Here is a 26,280-nt window from a genome sequence, read left to right on the forward strand (position 1 = left end):
TCCGCCGGAAGCGCCGCCCGCCGCGTGTCGCACCCAATGGGGTCCGGAGGATTTTGCCTCGGAGACCAGGTGGCGCTGATACTACCCTGATCCGGCCCCCGGGGCGGGGGAGCCGCCCTGGCGGGACCCGGCCTCCGCGGGGGCGGCAGGTGGAGGAGAAACCCCGAAGCTCGGGACAGAAGCAGGGCTAGAGTCGGAGCCGCTGCCGGAGCGAGGTGAGGAGGCGCCCGCGACCCGCGGCTGGGGGGGCCGCCGTTGGGTCTCTCCAGGGGGAGCCGGTGCTGCAGCCCGATGCGGGGGGGCTCATCCCCCGCTTCGCCAGGCTGTGCGGCCGCTGCCTCCCCGGGCAGCGGCCCCCAGGCTGCCGTGTCCCGGCCTCCTCCACCCTCAGCCGGCTGCAGCCAGCCTGGGAACGGCCGCGGCTTGGAGGGAGCCCAGCCAACCAGGGCCCGGGGCACACGTTCCCTCCGGGTTGGGGAGAGAGACAGGTGGAGGGTCATCGTCGGCTTCTCCCCACTCAGGCACTATTGACCTCGACCCTCCTCCTCCGCACACAACGGAGCGGTGAGGTGGGATTTCCCCCTTCCCTCCTTTCTTCAGTGTATGTGTGAAGAAGCCCAACCTGTGTCATGTTCCCTGGTGCTGCGAGGCCGGGCCTGTGGCCCGTACCAAAATCAACGGTAACCCCCCTAACCAATTAAATGACCCCAGCACAACCTATGTAAGCCTTAAAATCTGGACATAATGCAATATTGAAACACAACTGAGTCATCAAAAATACTTCTGTTCGCAAACATAACAGATCATTACACATCACAGGAAAGCCAGATATGGTGTCCTATAAATAGGGTATTTGCTAGGAGAACTGCACAAGACCCCTTGTAGAATATTGTTGAGTCAAATTATTTAAAAAGAAAAGGAGTACTTGTGGCACCTTAGAGACGAACACATTTATTTGAGAATAAGCTTTCATGAGCTACGGCTGACTTCATCGGATGCATCTGATGAAGTGAGCTGTAGCTCACGAAAGCTTATGCTCAAGTAAATTTGTTAGTCTCTAAGGTGCCACAAGTCCTCCTTTTCTTTTTGTGAATACAGACTAACACAGCTGCTACTCTGAAACCTGAAATTATTTAAAGTGTCATTGACTTAAATTCTACAGATCTTAAGGTCATTTCTCTAGATCTGTTTGATTATAGAGTAGTAATCTTTGCAGGTAATTACATTAGACTTATAGCTTCTTAGTATGTTGGCAGAAAGAATAACTTTTTTGATATTTTTCCATACCCCCCTGTGATGCATCTGGCTGCATATAGTAATTTCTTACTTTAAATAATATGGCTCTAGTACCACTGAAACAATTTTCTTCAAACGTGTCTTATTTCTTATAGCTCAAAGTTTACAAAACAACCAAGTTTGAACACAATTGTTTTAGCAATTTAATATATTTGGGGTGTTTGCATACACAGATTTTTTTTTATCAGAATGTAAAGGGAAAAGAGTCCCTTTTTTCTGGATCCCTCTTTTTGGCCAGTGTCACACTGGGAACTCATGTTCAACTGATTATCCTCCAAAAAGAAAAGGAGTACTTGTGGCACCTTAGCGACTAACCAATTTATTTGAGCATAAGCTTTCATGAGCTACAGCTCACTTCATCGGATGCATACTGTGGAAAGTGTAGAAGATCTTTTTATACACACAAAGAATGAAAAAATACCTCACCCCACCCCACTCTCCTGCTGGTAATAGCTTATCTAAAAAGACCACTCTCCTTACAATGTGTATGATAATCAAGGTGGGCCATTTCCAGCACAAATCCAGGGTTTAACAAGAATGTCTGGGGGGGTAGGAAAAAACAAGGGGAAATAGGTTACCTTGCATAATGACTTAGCCACTCCCAGTCTCTATTCAAGCTTAAGTTAATTGTATCCAATTTGCAAATGAATTGCAATTCAACAGAACGCCACTAGCCGTCACCTTCAGCCACTAACTAAAACCCCTCCAACGCATTATTAAGGATCTACAACCTATCCTGAAGGATGACCCAACACTCTCACAAATCTTGGGAGACAGGCCAGTCCTTGCCTACAGACAGCCCCCCAACCTGAAGCAAATACTCACCAGCAACCACATACCACACAACAGAACCACTAACCCAGGAACCTATCCTTGCAACAAAGCCCGTTGCCAACTGTGCCCACATATCTATTCAGGGAACACCATCACAGGGCCTAATAACATCAGCCACACTATCAGAGGCTCGTTCACCTGCACATCCACCAATGTGATATATGCCATCATGTGCCAGCAATGCCCCTCTGCCATATACATTGGTCAGACAGGACAGTCTCTACGTAAAAGAATAAATGGACACAAATCAGATGTCAAGAATTATAACATTCATAAACCAGTTGGAGAACACTTCAATCTCTCTGGTCACACGATTACAGACGTGAAAGTTGAGATATTACAACAAAAAAACTTCAAATCCAGACTCCAGCGAGAAACTGTTGAATTGGAATTCATTTGGAAATTGGATACAATTAACTTAAGCTTGAATAGAGACTGGGAGTGGCTAAGTCATTATGCAAGGTAACCTATTTCCCCTTGTTTTTTCCCCCCCACCCACCCCCCGACTTCTTGTTAAACCCTGGATTTGTGCTGGAAATGGCCCACCTTGATTATCATACACATTGTAAGGAGACAGGTTTCAGAGTAACAGCCGAGTTAGTCTGTATTCGCAAAAAGAAAAGGAGTACTTGTGGCACCTTAGAGACTAACCAATTTATTTGAGCATGAGCTTTCGTGAGCTACAGCTCACTTCATCGGATGCATACCGTGGAAACTGCAGCAGACTTTATATATACACAGAGAATATGAAATAATACCTCCTCCCACCCCACTGTCCTGCTGGTAATAGCTTATCTAAAGTGATCATCAGGTGGGACATTTCCAGCACAAATCCAGGTTTTCTCACCCTCCACCCCCGCACACAAATTCTGCTGGTGCTAGCCCATCCAAAGTGACAACTCTTTACACAATGTGCATGATAATGAAACTGGGCCATTTCCTGCACAAATCCAGGCTCTCTCACATCCCCCCCACCCCCATACACACACAAACTCACACTCCTGCTGGTAATAGCTCATTCAAACTGACCACTCTCCAAGTTTAAATCCAAGTTAAACCAGAACATCGGGGGGGGGGGGGTAGGAAAAAACAAGAGGAAACAGGCTACCTTGCATAATGACTTAGCCACTCCCAGTCTCTATTTAAGCCTAAATTAATAGTATCCAATTTGCAAATGAATTCCAATTCAGCAGTTTCTCGCTGGAGTCTGGATTTGAAGTTTTTTTGTTTTAAGATAGCGACCTTCATGTCTGTGATTGCGTGACCAGAGAGATTGAAGTGTTCTCCGACTGGTTTATGAATGTTATAATTCTTGACATCTGATTTGTGTCCATTTATTCTTTTACGTAGAGACTGTCCAGTTTGACCAATGTACATGGCAGAGGGGCATTGCTGGCACATGATGGCATATATCACATTGGTGGATGTGCAGGTGAACGAGCCTCTGATAGTGTGGCTGATGTTATTAGGCCCTGTGATGGTGTCCCCTGAATAGATATGTGGGCACAATTGGCAACGGGCTTTGTTGCAAGGATAAGTTCCTGGGTTAGTGGTTCTGTTGTGTGGTATGTGGTTGTTGGTGAGTATTTGCTTCAGGTTGGGGGGCTGTCTGTAGGCAAGGACTGGCCTGTCTCCCAAGATTTGTGAGAGTGTTGGGTCATCCTTTAGGATAAGTTGTAGATCCTTAATAATGCGTTGGAGGGGTTTTAGTTGGGGACTGAAGGTGACGGCTAGTGGCGTTCTGTTATTTTCTTTGTTAGGCCTGTCCTGTAGTAGGTAACTTCTGGGAACTCTTCTGGCTCTATCAATCTGTTTCTTTACTTCTGCAGGTGGGTATTGTAGTTGTAAGAAAGCTTGACAGAGATCTTGTAGGTGTTTGTCTCTGTCTGAGGGGTTGGAGCAAATGCGGTTGTATCGCAGAGCTTGGCTGTAGACGATGGATCGTGTGGTGTGGTCAGGGTGAAAGCTGGAGGCATGCAGGTAGGAATAGCGGTCAGTAGGTTTCCGGTATAGGGTGGTGTTTATGTGGCCATTGTTTATTAGCACTGTAGTGTTCAGGAAGTGGATCTCTTGTGTGGACTGGACCAGGCTGAGGTTGGTGGTGGGATGGAAATAGTTGAAATCATGGTGGAATTCCTCAAGGGCTTCTTTTCCATGGGTCCAGATGATGAAGATGTCATCAATATAGCGCAAGTAGAGTAGGGGCTTTCAATCACTGCTTCCCAGTGTGGAGTCCCCCAGTCTGCAAGTATGGCTTGCACTCTTTGTTCTTGGATGTTTACATTAACATATAGGGGACGAGAGCTGAGGAAGCGTTGTTCTAAATCAGCCATAAAAATGTTGGCATACTGTGGGGCCATGCGGGTACCCATAGCAGTGCCGCTGATCTGAAGGTATACATTGTCCCCAAATGTGAAATAGTTATGGGTAAGGACAAAGTCACAAAGTTCAGCCACCAGGTTAGCCGTGACATTATCGGGGATAGTGTTCTTGACGGCTTGTAGTCCATCTTTGTGTGGAATGTTGGTGTAGAGGGCTTCTACATCCATAGTGGCCAGGATGGTGTTATCAGGAAGATCACCAATGGATTGAAGTTTCCTCAGGAAGTCAGTGGTGTCTCGAAGGTAGCTGGGAGCGCTGGTAGCGTAGGGCCTGAGGAGGGAGTCTACATAGCCAGACAATCCTGCTGTCAGGGTGCCAATGCCTGAGATGATGGGGCGCCCAGGATTTCCAGGTTTATGGATCTTGGGTAGTAGATAGAATATCCCAGGTCGGGGTTTCAGGGGTGTGTCTGTGCAGATTTCATCTTGTGCTTTTTCAGGAAGTTTCTTGAGCAAATGCTGTAGTTGCTTTTGGTAACTCTCAGTGGGATCATAGGGTAATGGCTTATAGAAACTCGTGTTGGAGAGCTGCCGAGCAGCCTCTTGTTCATATTCCGACCTATTCATGATGACAACAGCACCTCCTTTGTCAGCCTTTTTGATTATGATGTCAGAGTTGTCTCTGAGGCTGTGGATGGCATTGCGTTCCGCATGGCTGAGGTTATGGGGCAAGTGATGCTGCTTTTCCACAATTTCAGCCCGTGCACGTCGGCGGAAGCACTCTATGTAGAAGTCCAGTCTGCTGTGTCGACCTTCAGGAGGAGTCCACCTAGAATCCCTCTTTCTGTGGTGTTGGTAGGGAGACCTCTGTGGATTAGTATGCTGAATTGGAATTCATTTGCAAATTGGATACTATTAATTTAGTATCCAGGGTGAGAAAACCTGGATTTGTGCTGGAAATGGCCCACCTGATGATCACTTTAGATAAGCTATTACCAGCAGGACAGTGGGGTGGGAGGAGGTATTATTTCATATTCTCTGTGTATATATAAAGTCTGCTGCAGTTTCCACGGTATGCATCCGATGAAGTGAGCTGTAGCTCACGAAAGCTCATGCTCAAATAAATTGGTTAGTCTCTAAGGTGCCACAAGTACTCCTTTTCTTATTGTAAGGAGAGTGGTCACTTTAGATAAGCTATTACCAGCAGGAGAGTGGGGTGGGGTGAGGTATTTTTTCATTCTTTGTGTGTATAAAAAGATCTTCTACACTTTCCACAGTATGCATCCGATGAAGTGAGCTGTAACTCATGAAAGCTTATGCTCAAATAAATTGGTTAGTCTAAGGTGCCACAAGTACTCCTTTTCTTTTTGTGAATACAGACTAACAGGGCTGTTAGTCTGAAACCTGATTATCCACCATGACTCCCAAATCTTTTTCAATCACTGCTTCCCAGTGTGGAGTCCCCCAGTCTGCAAGTATGGCTTGCACTCTTTGTTCTTGGATGTTTACATTAACATATAGCCATATTGAAATGCACATTGTTTGCTTGTGCCAAGTTTATCAGGCAATCTGGATTGCTCTGAATCAGGTGACTTATCCTCTTCATTATTTACCATTCCCTCAGTTTTGTGTCATCTGCAAACTTTTATCAGCATCAATGATGATTTATGTTTTCTTCCATGTCATTGATAAAAATGTAAAAAATAGCATAGGACCGAGAACAGATCCCGGCAGGATGCCACTGGAAACACACCTGCTTGATGATTCCTCATTTACAGTTGCAATTTGAGACCAGTTAGCCAGATTTTAATCCATTTAATATGTGCCGTGTTAGTTTTAGATCATTCTAGTGTATTAATCAAAATGTTGTGCAGTATCAAGTGAAATGCTGTACAGAAGTTTAAATGTCACTTATGTCTAATCAACCACATTTGTAATCTCATCAAAAAAAATATCAAATTAGTTTGACATGGATTCCATAAACCCATGTTGATTTGCATTATTACATCACCCTCCTTTAATTTTTTGATAATTGGGTCCCATATCAGCCACTCCATTATCTTGCCTGGGATACATGTCAGGCTGACAGGCCTAATTTTTTTTTTTTTTTCCCCCACCTTGCCTCAGCCTATGGGCTACTGCCAGTCACCATCTAGCCCCCTTTCACTGTGGCTGACTGCAGTCTGTACAAGCCAGTCGTCGTAGGCAAGGGAGGTTTTGACCTGCTGCCTTCCCCTGCAACCCAGTACCTCCAGGGGCCTTGTACAAGGCCCTGCAGCCTGGGGAATTGCTGGCCCGGCGCTCCGGAGCTCCTCTGGCCTTTCCCCAGCCCCCCTTTTCTCCAGTACCCCCGTCATCCTGTTTACCCTTTTTACCCAGTGCTCCAAGTATTATTGAAAATTTTGTAATACTCCTGGATGCAAGTTATCTGGACTGTCCGATTTAAAAATGTATAATTTTGGTAGTTTGTGTTGAACATCCTCCAGAAATACTAGTGCAGGGAAAGAGTATTATCATCCGCATATGATGAGACTATATGTACTGTTTTTTCTCCATATACAGAATGGAAATAGGTTTCAGAGTAACAGCCGTGTTAGTCTGTATTTGCAAAAAGAAAAGGAGTACTTGTGGCACCTTAGTCTCTAAGGTGCCACAAGTACTCCTTTTCTTGTTGAGAATGGAAATATTTATTAAACACTTCTGTCTTTTCTACATTATTTTTGCTAATTCTACCATTTCCTTCTAGTAATGGACCAATACCATTGTCAGGATTCTTTCTAGTCCTAATATATTTTAAAAACTCCTTCTTGTCCTTAACTCTGGTAGCCATAGATTTTTCCTTGTGCTGGGATGGCACTAATTGCACTGATGGATTTTGCCCATGGCCACGCTAATTTTGCTTGAAATATCAGATGCAGCTGATGACATCGTAGACAGCAAAATGCTGCTCTTTGCAGGTGTGGCTCTGAATATGTTAAGCTGTTTTAGCTAACTTCTCAGATTGATTCTGGAGATTTGTGAGGAGCATCTGCTGCTTCTCCTCTCCAAAGAGGAAATCTTAATCCTAACCTTAATCTTGTCACCAGTCTTATTCAACATCAATTAAAGTAATTTAGAAAGATTGTAAAAAGACAATGTGCAACACCATTATTGTGCAGATGACCCGCAGCTATGTGTATCTTTCTCCTCCAATGCAGACAATGAGCTCTTCAAACTATTCCACTATATGAAGGAAATTGGAATCTGAATGAAAAACATGTGTCTGAGGTTAAATGTGGGAAATATGCAGATGATTCTAGTTAGAAGTGGAAAGCACTTCAAGGACATAATAGCTCTGTCGAGGAAACTTGCCCACAAATAATCAAGGTGCATCATCTCAAGGTCAGTTTGGACTCATTGTTGCAACCTGGTCAGAGGTAGCTGGCACTGTGCAACCTTTGAGTTTGCTATGGCTGGTGACCACAGGATGAAGTTTTTAGGATGGGATGTAGAGCATTCTCAGTGGAATGCTCTGGGCTTTGGAACTCTGACACTCATGGTCAAGACAGATCCTAGACTTGTTAGAGTGAAAAACAAGACTGTCGTTAATCAGGCTCTCTCAAAAAAATGAAGTTGCAGAAGGGCCTGAGAATATGCTCCTGGATAACAGAAAACAACCCTGCTGGGTTTGGAGTTGGGTTTCTGCAGGGAGAAGTCTATGCCAGAGACCCAGTAGCCCCATGTACTAGTGATGAAGGGAGTGGGGCTTAGGCACCAGGAGGGAAGGTAACAGTAAGGCATTTGGGTTCTGATATGAACAGAATTGGCAGCAATCCATAGTTTTGTAAGTAGCACCTAGCAAATTTGTGGTTGCAGCAGAAATATTACATATTATGTGTGACAAGGTAGCCAGATTTTGCAAGGGTCATACATGCAGACAAGTCTTTCAGCTCAACCCATAAGAAATTGGGTTTGAAAATGCTGAGTAACTGAAAGAGAGGTGTTGTAATGGAAGTTAGACCTCAACTCTTAAATAGACTTTGAATGGCTGTAGCCACAGATAGGCTTTGACAGGACTTCCAGACCACTACAAGCCAGAGATGGATATGAAAGATGAGTTTGGGAGGGAGCATCAATGAAGTCCAGGGGTAAAACTCTGGTGTGCAGCTTGACCATCTTGTGGTAGGGACTGTCTGTGGACACTGCTGTGGTTCATAAACTTAATCTCAAACTAGATGCAGGCTGACAGATATGTGATGGATACTGAAACCCTGCTTTGGCTGTTGGAAAGGAAAAGGAACTCTCTCTCCTCCTCTACCAGGGCCTCTGATCCCTTCAGTAAGGAGGTCTACAGCTACAAGCACAATTCCAGTGCTTCGGTGCATGATAGCCTAAACCTCAGCTTGTTTAGCTGCACCATCTCTTTAGAATTCTGCTTTCTTAGTGGCTTGTGGTTGGTGACATGTTCTCTGAAATAACCGTGATTTTAACTGTTTGGGGCCTTGCTAAATTAGGATTACAATTTTGAATTCAATCTAAAAGCAAACATGGAGTTAATGGAGTATGCAGACCACTGGGGTGATGTGTTCACAATTTGTTGCATAAGAGGCCACATGTGTTCACATACTCAGGAACTCCATGAAGAGTGGGTTGCAGTAGTCTCACTTCAAGGTGACAGGCCTGGATCACAGTGGTAAGGTCCTTTGCAGAAGAAACAACACATGGTAGAAAGCTGTCCTTTGCCACTGTTGTTCTACCTCTTCCCTGTAGCACAGCAGTTTTCAAACTTTTTTTGAAAAAAAAAGCTGAGCCCCCCCTTTGAGTTACAATTTTTGGTTGTGCCCCCAGCCCAGACAAAAATAGACACTTGCAAAAGTATGCTTGATAGCCTACTCATAAACCTAACGAGACCTTAATATAACTTTAATTAAATTACCTACAACTGTAAGTGTCAAATACACAGACCTTTAATGGAACAGCCCAGATTTCCTCAGCTGCAGATTGCTTCTACCTTGCAGCCAGGCTGCACCGCTAGGACAGGGCCAGTACCTTCCCCTTCGGGTTTTCAGAGTGGGGGAAAGCATGTGCGATTAGTCTCTGGGTCCGGAGGCTGCCGGAAGTGGAAAAAGGTGTGGCCACAGTGGGTGTTGACACTGATTCTCAGGCTGGGTGGCCTGCTGAAATGAGTCAGGGGTGGAGGTGGTGCTCCCTTCCCACCTCTCCACCCCCCACCCCCATGAGGGCTGGCCCATATCCCGCAGCACTGGCATGAGCCGCCTGGTGTCGCCACTCCCCTCCTTCTGAATGTTCCTCCATGCTCCCCAGGAGGGCATGCCTCACAGTTTGAAAACTCTGCTCTAGCTTCTAGATACAGAAATGGGGAGTTGCTGCTACTTCACTTATTCTCCAGTCTCTTATTTATTTTTTTAAATGGTCTTCTGTAGAAAATAGTTTCAGTACCTGCCTCAGATGTTCACAGCTGTGCCAAGCAAAAGCTGAATGAAAGTGACTTGTATTTTTTGGCTCTCAGGATTCTGAATAGCAACCATGAAACTAGCTAGTATGTTATAATTTCAGTCTGTCACTTGGGAAAAGCGTGAGCAGCAGTGGAGAAAGGTTGGATTGATGTCTCTTCAGGCTTACTAATTATTGTACATTGTAACTGTATGTGCTGTAAACTACTTTAGTAAAAGCATACATTCTTTCAGAACTGGTGGATCAGGAACAATCTCTCCCCCACTGTATCTACATTTTACATGACAGAAACAGTTTCTTACTTGCCACTGTCGCGTAGATTTTTTTTATTTTCCAAGCTGTTGTCACTTATGGTTTGTCTAGACTTGGATAAAAGGTATATTTTTAAAGATGCTAGCTAACGTGTTTTAAAACGCTAGTTGAGATGAGGCAAGTTGTATTTTAGCATGTGCTGGCTGAATGAAGTGAACCCTAGTCTTCCCCTTATATACACTAAAAAAATTAGGGCTGTGGTCTCCAACCTTTTTAAGACCATCACTTTTTGAATTTAAGTGCAACCCAGGACATACCTCAAAGAAAATGTAGAAATAAGTTTGTTATATAAAGCTGTGATCAAGTGCATAATATGCATAATTATACATTTTCCCTACTTACCGAGTCTCAGTATGACACTTGACTGCACATTATCTGCCAGTGTCTTGAAATTTGGATTGTAATTTGAAATAGCTTGTCAGATGCAGTCCTGCAGATGAGCATCTGTGAGGTGGGTACGATACTTGATCATTTTCATTTGTGAGAATGCAGTCTCACACAGATAGGTGGAACCAAAACAAGCTTTCACTTTTAAAGCACAGCACAGTAGAAGGGGGTTGTGATGAGTTGGGTCACAGAAACTCCCTCAAGACTGTCACTAGATGTGCTGGGATACCACTGAGAACAAACCCCCCTGCCAGAAAAGGCTTCCCTCCACTCCTGTCTTGCTGAGTGGGTCACAGCTGTCGGCTTCAGCATAGACCCAGAGGTTGGACCACGCCCCACAGTTCACAGAAATTAAGATTCACTTAGCCCAGTGGCTTCTCAGTTAACAGGGGCTTTCCCTGCACCCAGTATTCAGTCTTTCTGGGAGCCTAAACCCCAAATAAATCCACACTGTCTGCAAAGTCCCCAAAAAGTGCTGGAGTTTGAGACAGCAACTCTAGCACTGTTTAGCTGCCGCTTAACCCTGTAAGTGCCTAAACTCACTCATTGCTTAAGTTTTTGTGGTAAAAGTAACTTGCCTCTGAACATGTCCACTGCTGTCTCGCGGTAGGTGTCCAGGCACTTGTCTCTTGCCTATGCCCCCAAGCAATCTGTGAACCAGAGGAAGATAAATGTTCCTGTACCTAACTCAGGTGCTGGGTCTGATCCAGTAGACATGCTCAGAGGTCACCTGACTCCACGCACAACAGCTGGGCGATGGGAGAAGAGGACCTCTCTTATAACTTCTAGCCTAGTGGTTAGGGTACACACCTGGGATGTGGGAGACTACCCATTCAATTCCCCTCTTCTGCCTATTGGGAGGGGATTTGAACAGAGAGCTGCTACCTGTCAGGTGAGTGCTCTAAATGCTGGACTGTGGGATATTCTGAGGTGGGTCTCCCCCATCTCTCCTATTGAAGTTGCACTTTTTAGTTAAATATTGGGCCAGAGAGAATGAGAATCATTCTAGAGCTCAGCAGTTGGCGCTCTCACCTGAAATGTAGCAGATCCCTTGTCAAATCCCTTCTCTTCAGGGTGGGGAGGTGAGAATTGAGCCAATGGCTCCCACATCCCAGGTGAGTACCCTAATCACTGGGCTAAAAGATCTAATTGGGGTGGTTCCATATCTCCCTAGGTGGGGCTTTTCTGTGGAGTTAGGTAGTCTCTGAGCACATCTTTTTAGACCAGGCCCAGTGCACCTATCTTCCTCCAGTTCATGGATCACAAACAGATAAGCACCTCTCTGTAGATCAGATATAGGTGCATATCTCTGTGAAAGAAGCAAGGGCTTAGGACACACAGCTTCCAATAAGAAAAGGAGTACTTGTGGCACCTTAGAGACTAACCAATTCGGATGCATCCAATGAAGTGAGCTGTAGCTCACAAAAGCTTATGCTCAAATAAATTGGTTAGTCTCTAAGATGCCACATGTACTCCTTTTCTTTTTGCGAATACAGACTAACACGGCTGTTACTCTGAAACATCTCCCAATGGCTACCTTAGGCAGCTCCCTGCCTAACATGCTGGGTTTTGTAGATTGCATTCTAAGGTGCCCATCTTTGCCCATTCATTGTATGGGGAGATAAGGCACTTAACTCAGGCTTTGTGTATCTTGCTGTTCCTGTGACCTTTTTTCCTAGGCAGCAAAAAGTTAGGTTTTACAATGCTGAGTATTGCAACACTGAAGTATCTTTGTAGATCCAGGCCTTTGTTCCTATTTCTTGGAGAGATCCCAGTGGCTAGTTTTGGGCAAATGCTCTTCTGCCCCAGGATTCTCTCATGTTTCCACTGGGTTCCATTGTGGTTGTTCCCCCCACCCCCGCCCCAAATTTTGTTTATAGTTTATATGGGGCTGGTAGGAAGATTTGTATGCAGACATGAGTTGCAATGTCTTCAGTATGCTGACGATATCCTCTCTGCCTCAGTTTCATAGGACCTTGCTTGTCCTTAACCAATTTTTGAAACCTTTTATGTGATGTAAATGATGGATTGCCAGCTGAGGCTCTGTCCAGTTAACATTAAAGCAATGGTGTAGGATGGGGGAAGCAACTGAAAGATATGAAAATATTTCCCTCTTTAATTTAGGGTGTGTATCTGCCATTTGTTACTCAAGTTGGCAGGCTGGGATTACTGTTGGATCTCCAGTTCTGTATAACTATAGAAGCTCTGACAAGGATGGCCTTTTATTTCCATCAGTATTTGACTATGAGGTTGCAACCAGTTGTTTCTGATACATGCACATTGTTACCATCATTCCTGCTTTTGTAACATCAAGGTTGTAGTATGCAATGCATTCTGTATGGGGCTATGCCATAAATCAACTGGGAATCTAAAGTTAGTACAAAAAGCAGAGCTCAGTTGTTGGATGGAGTTTCTCGCAAACTGTTTTTTGTGACTTGGTGGTATTGGTTATCTGTAGGTTTCCAGGTGGACTTAATGGTTCCTAAAAAACTTTTTAGTCCCGTGTCATACTGCTGTAACTGTGGTCAGTAGATTATTTGTGAGCTTCAAAGTAAGCATTTGGGTAATTTGAAAGAAATTAAGAAACTTCATTTTTGGTCATTTTGTCGCACTTTGTGGCTGGTCGGTTTAATTGTTTTTGTTTTCAAATAGTGTAGTTTTCTGTTTGAAAAGACCCTTTATAAATGTTAACAGGGAAATAAAATTATCTTCAAAAAAGGAATTAAAACAAAACTAATATTACATAAATTGTGGATTTTTTTTTAAAAATAGTCTATTTCAAATAACTGAAGATGAGTGTCCCTTTTAAGTTCTTGCCACTGTGTCAGTTTTGTTACAACCTCTGTCCACACTGGGTGCAATGTTATGCCAGCAAATTTCAATTCTTAGTTTTCATTTGCTTTATTAATTCTTTTGTGCTATGTTGCATGGAATTTTACATGTCCATCATCCTAATCATATATCCATTCTGCTTTCCATGAGGACAATTGGGGGATATTATGAATATCATTTAAATGAAATTTTTAAGTTTTATTTTGTCTGATAAATTAACACTCCCCCTCCCCCACCCTAGTTTAAGAAGCTTCCATGACCTGGAGACAGTTTGACTTGTTTTGTTCTCTCTTTTAAATAGGAGATGATACATAGAAATGAATCCTGTACTTCAGGGCAGGTACCTATGAGCTACTTATGCTGCCTGATTTACATATTGGAAGAATGGACTGGTGTGGAGTACCTTGAGGACTATCTGAATTATGTGGCATACCTTTTATGGGTGTTTACTCCACTCATAATAGTTTTTATACTTCCTGGTCTTATCCTCCTCCTCCTCTACATTTCCATTATTTTTCTTTATGTTTATAAGAGGAAGAATGAACTAAAGGAGGCTTATTCCAATGATATCTGGGATGGTGCAAGGCAAATGGTGGCAACTTTATGGGATGGACATGCAAGAATATGGCATGGTAAGCAAGATTTGATTGTTTTGTAAGTGCTGAAACTATTGTCACTGTAGTTTAATGACTTAGGCCTGTCAGGCTTCTTTTTCTTATTTGTTTGGAAATTTCATGTAACTCTTATTTGCTCAGAAAATAAACGTGTGCTTAGGATTGACAGTGTGCTGTGTTGTAGCTGTGTTGGTCCCAGGATATTAGAGACAGAAGGTGGGTGAGCTAATATATTTTATTGGACCAACTTTTGTTGGTGAGAGAGAAGCTTTTGCGCTTAAACAGAGCTCCTCTTCAGGCCACCTTGTGTCTCTAATGATTGACAAGACAGAGGATAAAATTAAGAGCCTAAGCAGCACCTTAGTTTGCTTTCTGCATGACTGTCTCCATCTCCCCCACCCTTAAACCATGTTTGGAGGAGGGATTGACTCCCCCACTTCCCAGCTGCAAGGCAGTACCAGATCCTGGTTGCATTGATTAGGCCAGACAGGTTTCCATCCATACTTGGGTGTAACTCTGTGTCCTCTTCAGTCCTTAAGACTGCCATTGCAGCAAAGAGCCTAGCAACTTCTCTACCCTTCTTCCCTTTCTGACCCACCCAGCTTTCTTACAGCTAATGTTGGATGAGGTCCCTGCTGACAGAGAGGCCTTATATTCCATAGAGAATGTGCAAATGGACTAGTGATTTCCTTCCAGGTGAGATGGGGAACTAAGAACTTCAGTGAACACTCAAACAAAAGAAAACCGTTACTTCAATCACTACAGAGAATCTTTCTGCAGTCTGACAGCCTTTACTCTAACTGACCCATACCAACCTGCAGCAGTTTAAACAGCTGTATTTGTCTTTGAGAAAACAGAAAGCATTTGTGCCAATGGAGATATCATTTCCTTTCCTGCCCAATTAAATCTCAAACTGACATCAGACTAGTAAGTGTCTCAAATATTATATGTAATAAACAGGGACTCTGATTTGAATAATGCCTCGTGGCCCAGGTGGTGCTTAGCTCAGGATGCAGATGCCCAAACCTGTAACTGTGGGTGGATTGTTTTTTCTTGGTTTTTGTAAGGATTAGTTCTTCGAGTAGTGTCCCTGTGGGTGCTCCACTCTAGGTGCATCCATGTTCATGCGCCTCAAGTCGGAGATTTTAGGTAGCAGTGTTGATTTGGCCCACACATGTGCATTATTCTCTGTCTCATGCCCTACTTTGAGGCTGTCTAGCATTGCGTGTGTGAACCGCCCTCAGTTCCTTCTCAACCACCCTTGGACTGAGATGAAGCACGAGCAGAGTCCGATAGATGATTCGTTCTCAATCTTGTTTTAGTATATAGAGTAGCTACTAGAGTTTCTGTTATTTAGATGTTTACTACTCCCTTCCCCTTTTAAAATATATACTATAAAAACTTTAGTTTAGTTTTAGCTGGCTTCAAAAACAGTTAATCTCCCTGTCTTTATTGATTTTTTTTTTTGGGTTATCTTCTCTCCTTGTAGGGAAAGAACCCCAAGAAGGGGCATTTTTGGCTCTCCCAGGTTTAAATGCTGTCTCTCCTAAAGAGAGACGATTCCGGTCAGCGATGGCCATTCGCTGCTCAGGAGAATCCCATATATCAGAAGTGTCCTCATCTTCAATTTTTGAGAGACGGTATGAGAAAGAGCTGTGAATTAACACTCAGACTTCTGATGATAGAGAGCTCTCTGAGACCAGCTTCCAACTCCTGGTCCTGGGACTCCCCCAGAGCAACAATCCCTATCAACATCCACGGGACATCAAACTCTGGTAGCGCCAAAGAGGAAATCTACGGATTCCTCTCACAAAAGCACAAAAAAGATGGCTACAAGTCCCCAAACCAAACAGTTGACTGGAAAAAAGAGATCCCTGGAAAAGTCAGCCACCTTGGTACCAACGGAGCTGCAGTGCAGTACCCCTGAGGCGTTTGGTTCCACAGATACTGGCACTGTGCCTAAAGACCCGAGGGGCAAGGCTCAGAGTGTCGGTACTATCTGATGAGCGGCAGTAGAGACTAGACCACCTCCTCTAAAACAGCGCCACTGGAGACGAGGAGAACCGTGGTACTGAGCACTTCCACGCAGCAGCATGCGTCTCCTTTCCGGGGACGTGCACTGCTTGAACACACGAGCGTGACCAGGGACAGCTGCCGGTGAGCCTGGTGCCTGCCCAGTGGGTGGGGCTGCAGACAGTACAGCCGTGCCACAGGAGCTGCTGGTACGGGGCACTGGCTTCTGGGAGTAGCTGCCCCACGTGCTTCTCCTTTCGCTACTGTGGTTCCCCGTACAGCCCTGCAGCTCCACAGATACCAATTTATATCTGCGGATATCTGCATCCGTGGATATAAATTTGTATCCATGCCGGGCTCTACCCCGACTCCCAGGAGACCTTTGAGAAGCAGGGGGCAAGTCTGGATAAGGAAATTACTCCAGCAAAAAACATTTAGTCATCCTCTCCAGCTGAAGCTGTGGATGACTTAAAACAATTTCAGGATCTCACCAAGAGAGTGATGGATACGCTTCAGATCTCCCTCGAAGAAGTAAAGGAGTTGCAACACAAGCTGCTGGACATCCTCCACATGTGCTCATCGGTGTGTATTGCACTCCCAATTAACAAGGCCCTAGTAGACCCAGCCAAGATCATCTGGCAAACGCTGGCCTCGATAACGCCCAAGTGTAAAAGACGTAGACTTTCTTTTTTCCCCCTCACCCATCACCAAATTCCCTTGTGGTAGATGCTGTAAATGAACATGGCAGACAGCACCATGCTAAATCAACACCCTGCCACAAGGACTGGAAAAGATTGGACTTATTTGGCAGGAAATCTTACTCCTCAGCATCCCTGCAATTTAGGAATTATCAGGCCCTGATGGCAAAATATAATCATATCAATTATGGGAATCTCATTGCCTTTATTGAACATCTCCCAAATGATCAAAGGGAACAGTTCCAAGCCATTGTTGACAAGCGCCAATTTCTCGCAAAGGTAGCACTACAGACTTCATTAGACACTGTGGACACAGCTGCCTGCTCCATATCAACGGCGGTAATGATGAGGAGATCTTGGTGGCTTCACCTTTCTGACAGGTTTCAGAGTAACAGCCGTGTTAGTCTGTATTCGCAAAAAGAAAAGGAGTACTTGTGGCACCTTAGAGACTAATAAATAACAAATAAATTTGTTAGTCTCTAAGGTGCCACAAGTACTCCTTTTCTTTTCACCTTTCTGGTCTCCCAAGGGAAGACCATACAACTGTGGAGGACCTTCCATTCGAAGGATCCAAGCTCTTTGCAGAGAAGACAGACATTTCACTCCAGACACTAAAGGACTCGAGCCATGCTACGCTGCTTGGGGGAATCTGCATGCTTGCACAGAAAAGAAAGTATAGTAAATCGCATATGTCACAAAGATCCCGACCCTGTTCCCTCCATCCCAGACACTAAGAACCTCAGTGGAAGAGACAGCGTGGCCAAGACAAACATGGTTCCCATGCATTGCTCAATTAGTGGTATGCCCACCAATCACTCTTTAGCTCCTTCATCTCTCAGAACACTAGACAGATCTACCATCTCAACATACAGATACTCCGACTCAAGGCATGGCTCCTTGATGGTTCGAAAGCATAGAAATGTCCTGTTGCAGAGGTGCTGTTGCAGAAAAATGATGACTTGTCAGACACGTGCAGAAGTGGAAAAGATGCCAAATCTGATGTGACTCAAAACACATTACCCCTATATCCTCTCTCCCCCCACTAGTACTGAACTACATCCTAGATCTAAAAAAAGTCAGGATTATCTCTAAGATACATCTCGCAGCCATAGCCGCATTTCATCATAAGATAGATGACTACTAAGTATTAACTCATCCTACAACGAAAAGATTCCTTAAGGGTATTGGTAACCTCTTCTCATAAATCAGACATCCTACACCAACATGGGACCTTAACCTGGTTCTCAAGAGCCTTACAGTGACCCCTTTTGAACCCATAGCCACATGCTCACTTATGCATCTATGAAAACATCATTCCTAGTAGCCATCACCTCAAGCTCAGAGAATTGGAGAAATGGGGGGGATCTAATGGTATACCCAGTCTTCACAATTTTTTTAGGGATAAGATCACACTGAGACCTTATCCCTAAAAAGTTCCTCCTGAAAGTATCCCATGCCTTCCATATGGATCAATTTATTTACTTCCCAACTTTCTTCCCAAAGCCACACCTTGACAATAGAGAATCAATATTACATACACTCGATGTCAGGAGAACTTTGGCGTTCCATTTGGATAGAACAAAGGACTTCAGAAAATCTCCTAAACTATTTCTTTCGATCGCAAAGGATCCCCCATCTCAAAACAAAGACTCTGTAGATGGATATTGAACTGCATTAACTATTGCTATCATACCTGCAATCTTCAATCTCCGTCTAGAGTTCGAACTCATTCCACCAGATCAGTTTCCACTTCCGTAGACTTCAACAAAGACATTCACATTACAGAAATATGCAGAGCAGCAACTTGGGCATCTGCTCATACTTTTGTGGAACACTATGCAATCACCCATGATTCAGCGTCAAGATGCCATGTTTGGCTCCACTGTATTATCATCAATATTAGACTCTACTCCGAAGTCCCACCCCTCCATCAGGGGTACTGCTGTAGAGTTCCCTACAGTAGAGCACCCACAGGGACACGACTCGAAGAAGAAGCAGTTATTCACTTTGTACACTAATTGTGGTTCTTTGAGATGTGTGTCCCCATGGATGCTCCATGACCTATCTTCCTCACCTCTATTTCAGAGTTCTTAATAATGGGTTCTGCAGTAGAGAAGGAAATGAGGGATGTTTCCCTGCGCAGTGCTAGATAGCCTTGAGACAGGGAGAGTATATGTGTGGGCTGAATGGACGCCGTACCTAAAATCTCTCATCGGAGGCACGGGGACATGGATGCACCTACAGTGGAGCATCCATAGGGGGACACCTCTCAGAGAACCACAGTAACTACACAAGGTGAGTAACCACTTCTTTCCCCAGCAGTTTGGATGTATGGTTGGTGGAAGGCAGAGAATCTCTCAAATGATTCTCATCAGTCCTCTTTCCCATTTGATTTCAGTGGGAGGTGGGGTATTTAGCATACTTGAAAATCTGTTTGTTTGGTTGAGTTTATTCCGTGATTACTCCTGGTGGAATTCTGCGCCACTGCGCATGTGCAGTTTTCTTTGCTTCCCTGTCAGAAAGTCATTTTTCTGCTGGGAAGCAAAAGTCATGCACTACTCCCTAGCAGCGCAGGTACATCGTTTCAGGCACCTGGAGCAGCCTCTGGAGAAGTAAATCACTGCGGGGCTGGGGACACCCCAGCCAATGGCTCTTACCCTGAGCCAGATCAGCTGCTAGACCTGGCTGGACTGGAGGCAGCAGAGGACGGGACTTCCTCTTCCCCTGTAAGGAGTGGCTGGGGCTGTCATATCCGCCCTCATAAACCTCCCCCAGCTGCAGGAAGCTCAGCATCCTTCCTTGCTTCCTGCCCCCGTCACTCCTCAGCTGTGGTGGGGAGCTGTCACTGTATGGGGAGTTGCTCCCTCATCCGCTGAACCTGTATGCATCTGGACCTCCCATATCCAGAAACCCCTGCCAAGCCTTACCTGGTACATCCAGAAACCCCCTAGCCCTCCAGACCTGAACCCCACCTCACTGAATCTCAACCCCTGCATCTGGAGCCACCCTGCACCGAGACCCCTGCCTCTGGACCCCTATCCCTCCACCCCCACTGAGCTCCCTGCACTGAAACCCCCACCCTGATGTCCCACCCTCTGCACCATCCTGAGCCCCCACATCCAGACCCCTATGCCACTGACCCCCAACTAGCTGCATCCAGACCCCTTGTCCTCGCTGAGCCCCAACCACCCTCACCTGGATGCCCCTGCAGAGTCCCATTGTTCCTGCACCTGGAACGCCTCAATGAGCCTCTGTGCATCCATATCCCCCACACACATAACCCCCCCACACACACACACTGAGCTGCCTGCACCCAGATTGTCCACACAGAATCCTCTCACCCCACACCTGGATCCCCTCCATGCTTGAATCCTGTCTGGTTGAGCCTGCCTGCCCCGCACCTGGTGCAGAGGGGCAGGGTCGCAGGCACAGTTGTCAACTTTCACATGGTAAATAAGCACCCCGACTTTCACAATAAGCCAAAAATCAAGGTAATCCCATTTCAAAAGAAGGCCAAGCCAATCCCTAAGAACCCCAACACCCTATGTGACTAGATACCCCATCGTGCAGTCTGGGACTGTGGGGGGGGCCCGTTGTGCACCCCGATTCTCTTCCTCCCCCTCCTCCTGACCCTGTTTGCCAGAAGCCGATTAAAAAGAAGCAACAAGCTGCAAGCCAAAAACTAGCCCACAAGCGAATTACGCTAAAAACAAGCCCAATTTCTGTTGGTTTTTTTGTGGGTTTGGCATGTCAGGGTGTTTCAGCCCCAGGCCTTGTGCTGCATCAGGGTCAGGTGCAACCTCACCGCTGAGTCCATATTCCGGGGGCGGAGGGTGGGGGGCTGCACGATGATCTCCCACCTTTGTGCAGCCAGTGGCCTGTGCACCCCAATGCCATGCTGGAGCCTCTGCATTTATTTATTGACAAATGAAACTTTCAGAATTTTAAAATACTGTGCACAGAATTATTAATATTTTGGCACAGAAAGCCCTCAGGAGTACATGATGTATAAAATCCTAGCACTGATGATCAAATAAGCATATTGGATCAAACTAAAATGCTGCTTTCAATTCCTTCCCTTTTGTATTATCATTGAGGCTAACTGCCATTTCCCTGAAAGTTAACCACTCAGGATTTGTTAGTACAATTTTTTCAGACAGAACATGTCATGTCTCTTCTAAGCCTCATGTTAAGAGATTCTTAAAATCAGCACTTAACTTCAGTCTAATTCACTTTTCCCACCCGTTACCTTAACTTGAGCTTGGAGCCATTAAGAAGTCATAGGTCACCTTGTTTTTTCCATTAAAGAAGTATTTTTGACAGCTATCAATTCTGCTAGGAGAATGTCAAAACTATGGTCTCAATCCATGGCCCCTTTACTACTACTCCTATAAATATAAAGAAATTTAAAGAAATTATCTGCTCTTTATACATAAGAAAATCACCTATTTCTGAGCCTTTTTCATAACCACCCTGTCTAGATCCAGCCAAAGCAAAAAAGGATGTTTGAAGAGCAATTTACATAAAGAACAGAATCCTTCCTGAAAATCATCTGCACTTGTTCTCTGCCATTCAGTCAAAGGGAAGTGAGTTTCTAAGGCATTGATAACTAGATAGTGCAAAGCCTGCATCGAAAAGCTTACAGAGCCAAAAATGCAACTTTAAATCTATTAAAGCATATTGGACCAAAACCATCAGCTCTATCAAAGAGCAGAAAAAGGATGTGCATGTATACGTAATTGCTTTTTTTTGTAAAGAAAATGATCATTCTCCGAGACGCTTGCTCTTCCTTCCTCATACCATATCTAAGGTTTGACAGTTCTGTGTGCACAGCTAAAACTCTCTCCAGGTCTACGGTCTGAAGTTACTGTAAACTCATCCTCCCTGGTCTTTCCGACACCTCTCTCCCCTGTGCATACCTTTAGTTATTTCAAAATGCAACTGTACAAAGAATCTTCTTTCCACTTAAGTAAGATGCACAATTTCCCAGTGTTTCTCTGTTCATCTGAGAGGTCTTATAATATCATGAAAGTAATAAAGTTATTTGTGCATGACGATAGCCTAATTCTGTGAACATTATTGTCTTAGTGTTTGTATGGGTTTTAGGATTGGGACTGGCAGCAGAAGGGATTTCTCTTTTTTACAGTTAAATCTTGTATGTAGAATAAAGGAGTTAGAGGACTATAGTCTTTGATAAGTGACTTCATTTCCTCTTTCTAGCTTTGAGAGCATTTCATCAAATAGACAAGATCAGCATGCCAGGAAACCAGATCATCCTTTCTTTACATGTGATGTTAAAGCTCCTCAAATTTTGAAAGGAAAAGCTAATCAAGAGATGAGGCAAGAGTATAGATATAATCAAAGAGAGTGGGAGGCATGGAAAAGAAAAAAAAAATGCAGAAGAAAAATAAAATGAAAGCATGTAACTAAACTACAGCTGAGCATTTTACACATTTAACATGGATGGGAAGAAAATTACCATTAGAAATGGCTACCCAATAAAAGAAAGGCAAGAGTGAGAGAGAGAGAGAGAGAGAGAGTGTGTGTGTAAAACATATTTCAACAAAGCATTTAAATAAACATGTTTCAAACTTCCGCACAAGTCCCAAAATTGTTTTTAGTACTTTCCTCTGCCACCACCATCTCATTAGTTCTGCAGATACGTTTTTCCTAAGAAGAGATTTTGTTTTTTCTTTTTAATAGAATGCCTGTAAATGAAAAAACTGAAGGGGACATTGTCAAGTCAAAACTTTTTCCTGTCCCCGTTTACATAAGGTGGTAGTTCTTGATCACTGATTTGTCACTGTTTCAAACTGTGGTTTACCTACCAATCCTCCCCACCCCATCTGTTCCTTGTTTTAAGTACTTTTTAAATAATCACAATTACATAGGTGATATGAATGAGCCGTAAGACTTGAGCAATATCATAGATTTCTTTGGGTAAAACATACGTTAAAATGATACAATAGTTCAAGATAGTAAGGTAGCTTTTGTATTACTGTAAACTTTGTTTTTAGTTTTCAGAGTAGCAGCCGTGTGAGTCTGTATCCGATGAAGTGAGCTGTAGCTGACGAAAGCTTATGCTCAAATAAATTTGTTAGTCTCTAAGGTGCCACAAGTCTTCCTTTTCTTTTTGTGTTTAGTGAAATTCTTCTCACTCTTTCAGAATAAATAGTTAATTGCTGTGAAATCAGATTTTGTCGTCTTTGAAGTCACCAAGTATTGAATGGCAGCAGCTCTTGTGTTCATTGTTCTCTATAACATGTTAACTTTTCTCAAGGTGGTTGTTATATTGGAGTTTGAGTGGTATAAAACATTGACACCATTGTACCTTGTACTTCTAACAGGTTATGAGGTTCATGGTCTGGAAAAAATACCAGAAGGACCTGGGCTTGTTGTTTTTTATCATGGCGCAACTCCTATAGACTATTTCTACTTCTTGGCTAAACTCCTTATACTGAAGAACAGAATGTGCTATACGGTAGCTGATCACTTCGTCTTTAAATTACCAGGTAAGAGTCTTTCATTGCAAATAGTGAGCTTTTAGTTGGAGACACACTTTTTTTAGTGATATAATACCATAATATTACTGACACACATTAATTAGCACAAGTATTCAGACCGTATCTGCCAATAGTCCTATGTTGGACAGGACTTCCTTTGGTCTGTAGTAGTCCAAGGCCAACATTGTCCCAGTTTATAAATACCATTGTATGGATTGGATAGATTGTTTGGTGACCATTCCTACCTCATCTGTCACATCGAGTCTGAAAGCAAAGCAGAGGAGATCACGGCACGAAGTAGCAGTCTTGATTAACCACAGCAGCAGCTTCCTTGCCTCCTTCCATTTAATAATGCAGTCAGTGATTTGGGTGACTGACTGGGGCGGAAGGGTATGAAGTGACATTCCATAGTTGGGGGGATGCCCCTGAAGTTGCCAGAGGCAATAAAAATGTCTTTAATATCCTCTCCCTGAAAAGAATGCGTAATGTAACTGGGCCTCAACCCAAGAATACAACTACAAGTAGGATTGAGCCTCTTTGACAGAAGTACTTAGAGGTGATCGAGGTAGGGATCCATTGGTTTAGATAAATATATATATGAACTCTAAATGTTAAGGTCCTCCTGAGCACTGGTATAGAAAAAGTTAAAGAGGGTAAATATGGAAGCTTGTGCTAATTCATTAAACTAACTTTTTATATTTAAGTAACCTAAAATTTACCTAAATGCTGATGAGGAACAAATTCCACCAGATGCCATCTTTTGTCTTGTCCTTGAATAAATGGTGTAATTTTCTATAAGATGTCCCTTCTTCCTTCCTCCCATCTTTTCTTTCAGAGATGTCCTATTGAATAAATGTTTGAATAAAAAGTTCAGCATATTTTAAGGTGCATAGATTTCAAAATATTTGTACATATTTAAATAGATGAGGCAGTGTTCTCTTCTGAAGAACTTAGGTTTTTGGTTCTTAAATGGAAAGAACTGCCATGCAGTGTTAGAGTTGTTCAGTTAAGATAAAACAACCTTAAGTCAGCCACCCTGCCTATCCTGTATATTGTACGGATTGGATTTAACAAACAATAATACATTAAACTACACATTTATAAAAATAAATACAAAACAACATGTGCAGTATAGCTGAGTTCATGGTACTGTAAGAACCTTGCCTCTTCCATTTCCCCTCATTTTACTTGTACATTAATTTTTCATAAACATAGGTTCTTTGCATGTAATTTTAAGATTTAAGAAAAACAATTGTAAGTCTTAGGCAACTGAGTGGAGTCCATTTTGGTTGACATGTGCCTCTTAACAGTTGTGGGAAAATGAGCAATTTGGTGTTCGTTTGTGCTGCACATACACATATATTATGGGCCAGATCCTCCGCTAGTATAAATTAGCATAGTCTCATTGAATTCCTGCTGAGAATCTGCATGTTTGTGGACTTAAATTATTTTTTCACTGCTTCAAACTGCATTTTGAAAGAGTCCTTTTTATGAACTCAGAACGCAGTGCTCCTTAGCAAAGGCTAACTATGTAAAAAGTTTGAACTTTCAAAGTTAGACTATGCTTGAGATTATTACATGGGAAGTGGGAGAGAATCAGTTTTATTTTTTTCATCAAACCCAGGAAAATCCGTTGCCCAAATTTAAACTTCAAAAGTAGGATGAAGCCTGGGGCTGAAGGAAAAATTTTCTTAAAAAAAATTAGACAAATATTCCACACGGCCAGCCATAATATTGCCCTGGCTAACCTCAACACTAATTACAGCAACTTTGCAAAATGTGCTCTGAAAAAGCAGCTGATTGTGCATGTTAAATTGTATCAGATAGAAATATATTCTATTTTTTAGCTTCTAGAACAGAGATGGGCAAACTACAGCCCGGGGACCACATCCGACCCGCAGGACTGTCCTGCCCAGACCCTGAGCTCCTGGCCTGGGAGTTTTGCCCTCGCCCCCTCCCCTGCTGTTCTCTCTCCCCTGTAGCTATGCCGCCGCGCAGGCAGTGGGGCTGCAAGCTCCTGGCACTCTGAGCGGCATGGTAAGGGGGCAGCGCATGCGCGGCGGTGGGGGGCTTGGGTAGAGGGTACCGGGGGGGCAGTCAGGGGACAGGAAGCAAGGGGGCAGTTGGATGAGGCGGAGGTTCTGGGGCAGTCAGGGGTCAGGGAACAAGGGGTTGGATAGGGTGTGGGAGTCCTGGGGGGGCCTGTCAGGGGGTGGGGTGTGGACAGGGTTTGGCAGTCAGGGGACAGGGAGAAGGGGGGGGGGGTTGTTTGGGGGGGGTGGGATCTCGGGGGGGGCAGTTTGGGGCAGGGGGTCCCAGGAGGGGGCAATCGGGACAAGGAGCAGGGGGGTTGGATGGTTCTGAGGGGGACAGTCAGGGGGCCGGAAGTGGGGGGGGTGAATGGGGGCAGGGGTGGGGGCCAGGGTGTTTGGGGAGGCACAGCCTTCCCTACACGGCCCTCCACACAGTTTCGCACCCCGATGTGGCCCTCGAGCCAAAAAGTTTGTTCACCCCTGTTCTAGAAGATATAATTAACTTCTGTGTTCTTCTCCAAAACTTTAATTTTAAAATAAAATTCTTAATCCCTGCACTCCTATTGTTCCTTTGTTTTATTTTTTAAAAATCTGAATTTAAAAAATAAAATCAGATGGCCTAAAAACAGTGTTTCTCTTCACTCAGTTTGCTTAGGTCAGGTGTGCACCAGGAGTGTCTTGCTATGTCAGTTAAAAAGAGTAAGCTGCGTTCTTAGTGCTATACCTTAAACCACCCTGTACCGCCCCTCCCCCATCCCGTGAAATGACTGTGCAAGTATAAAACACAGCTTTGCTAGTACAGCTGTGCCCACAGCAGTGCTGTCAGCATAGTATGCTGGCATTCCCGTACCAGTAAACACTCCTCATGTGGACGTGGTCTCAGCTTTCATTTGAAAATACAGCAAGTTGCTAGTTGTTATGCTTGGGTGGGGGAAACCCCCAAAAATATGAGTTGAGTGTAATCAGTGAAGAGAGAGGTATGT

General features: G+C 44.1%; 1 protein-coding gene across 11 annotated transcripts in view; it reads left to right on the top strand.

Annotated features, from left to right (window-relative positions):
* Nucleotides 1-24: 24 nt before the first annotated feature.
* The window catches only part of LOC125632459 (DGAT1/2-independent enzyme synthesizing storage lipids), a 62,610-nt gene continuing 36,354 nt past the window's right edge, over nt 25-26,280 (top strand). For 2 of the 11 annotated variants that reach the window (XM_075125218.1, XM_075125217.1), the window contains exons 1-3: nt 31-215; nt 13,738-14,068; nt 23,109-23,273. In XM_075125218.1, coding sequence (XP_074981319.1) covers nt 13,741-14,068; nt 23,109-23,273 — 493 coding nt within the window. In that variant the 5' untranslated portion in view covers nt 31-215; nt 13,738-13,740. Of the gene's footprint in view, nt 216-7,648; nt 7,833-13,737; nt 14,069-23,108; nt 23,274-25,111; nt 25,322-26,280 lie in introns of those variants that run through there. The other 9 variants (XM_048840686.2, XM_048840690.2, XM_048840683.2 and 6 more) reach the window with 9 other exon arrangements.

Source organism: Caretta caretta, chromosome 2 (assembly GCF_965140235.1).
Source record: "Caretta caretta isolate rCarCar2 chromosome 2, rCarCar1.hap1, whole genome shotgun sequence".
NCBI classification, from domain to species: domain Eukaryota; kingdom Metazoa; phylum Chordata; order Testudines; family Cheloniidae; genus Caretta; species Caretta caretta.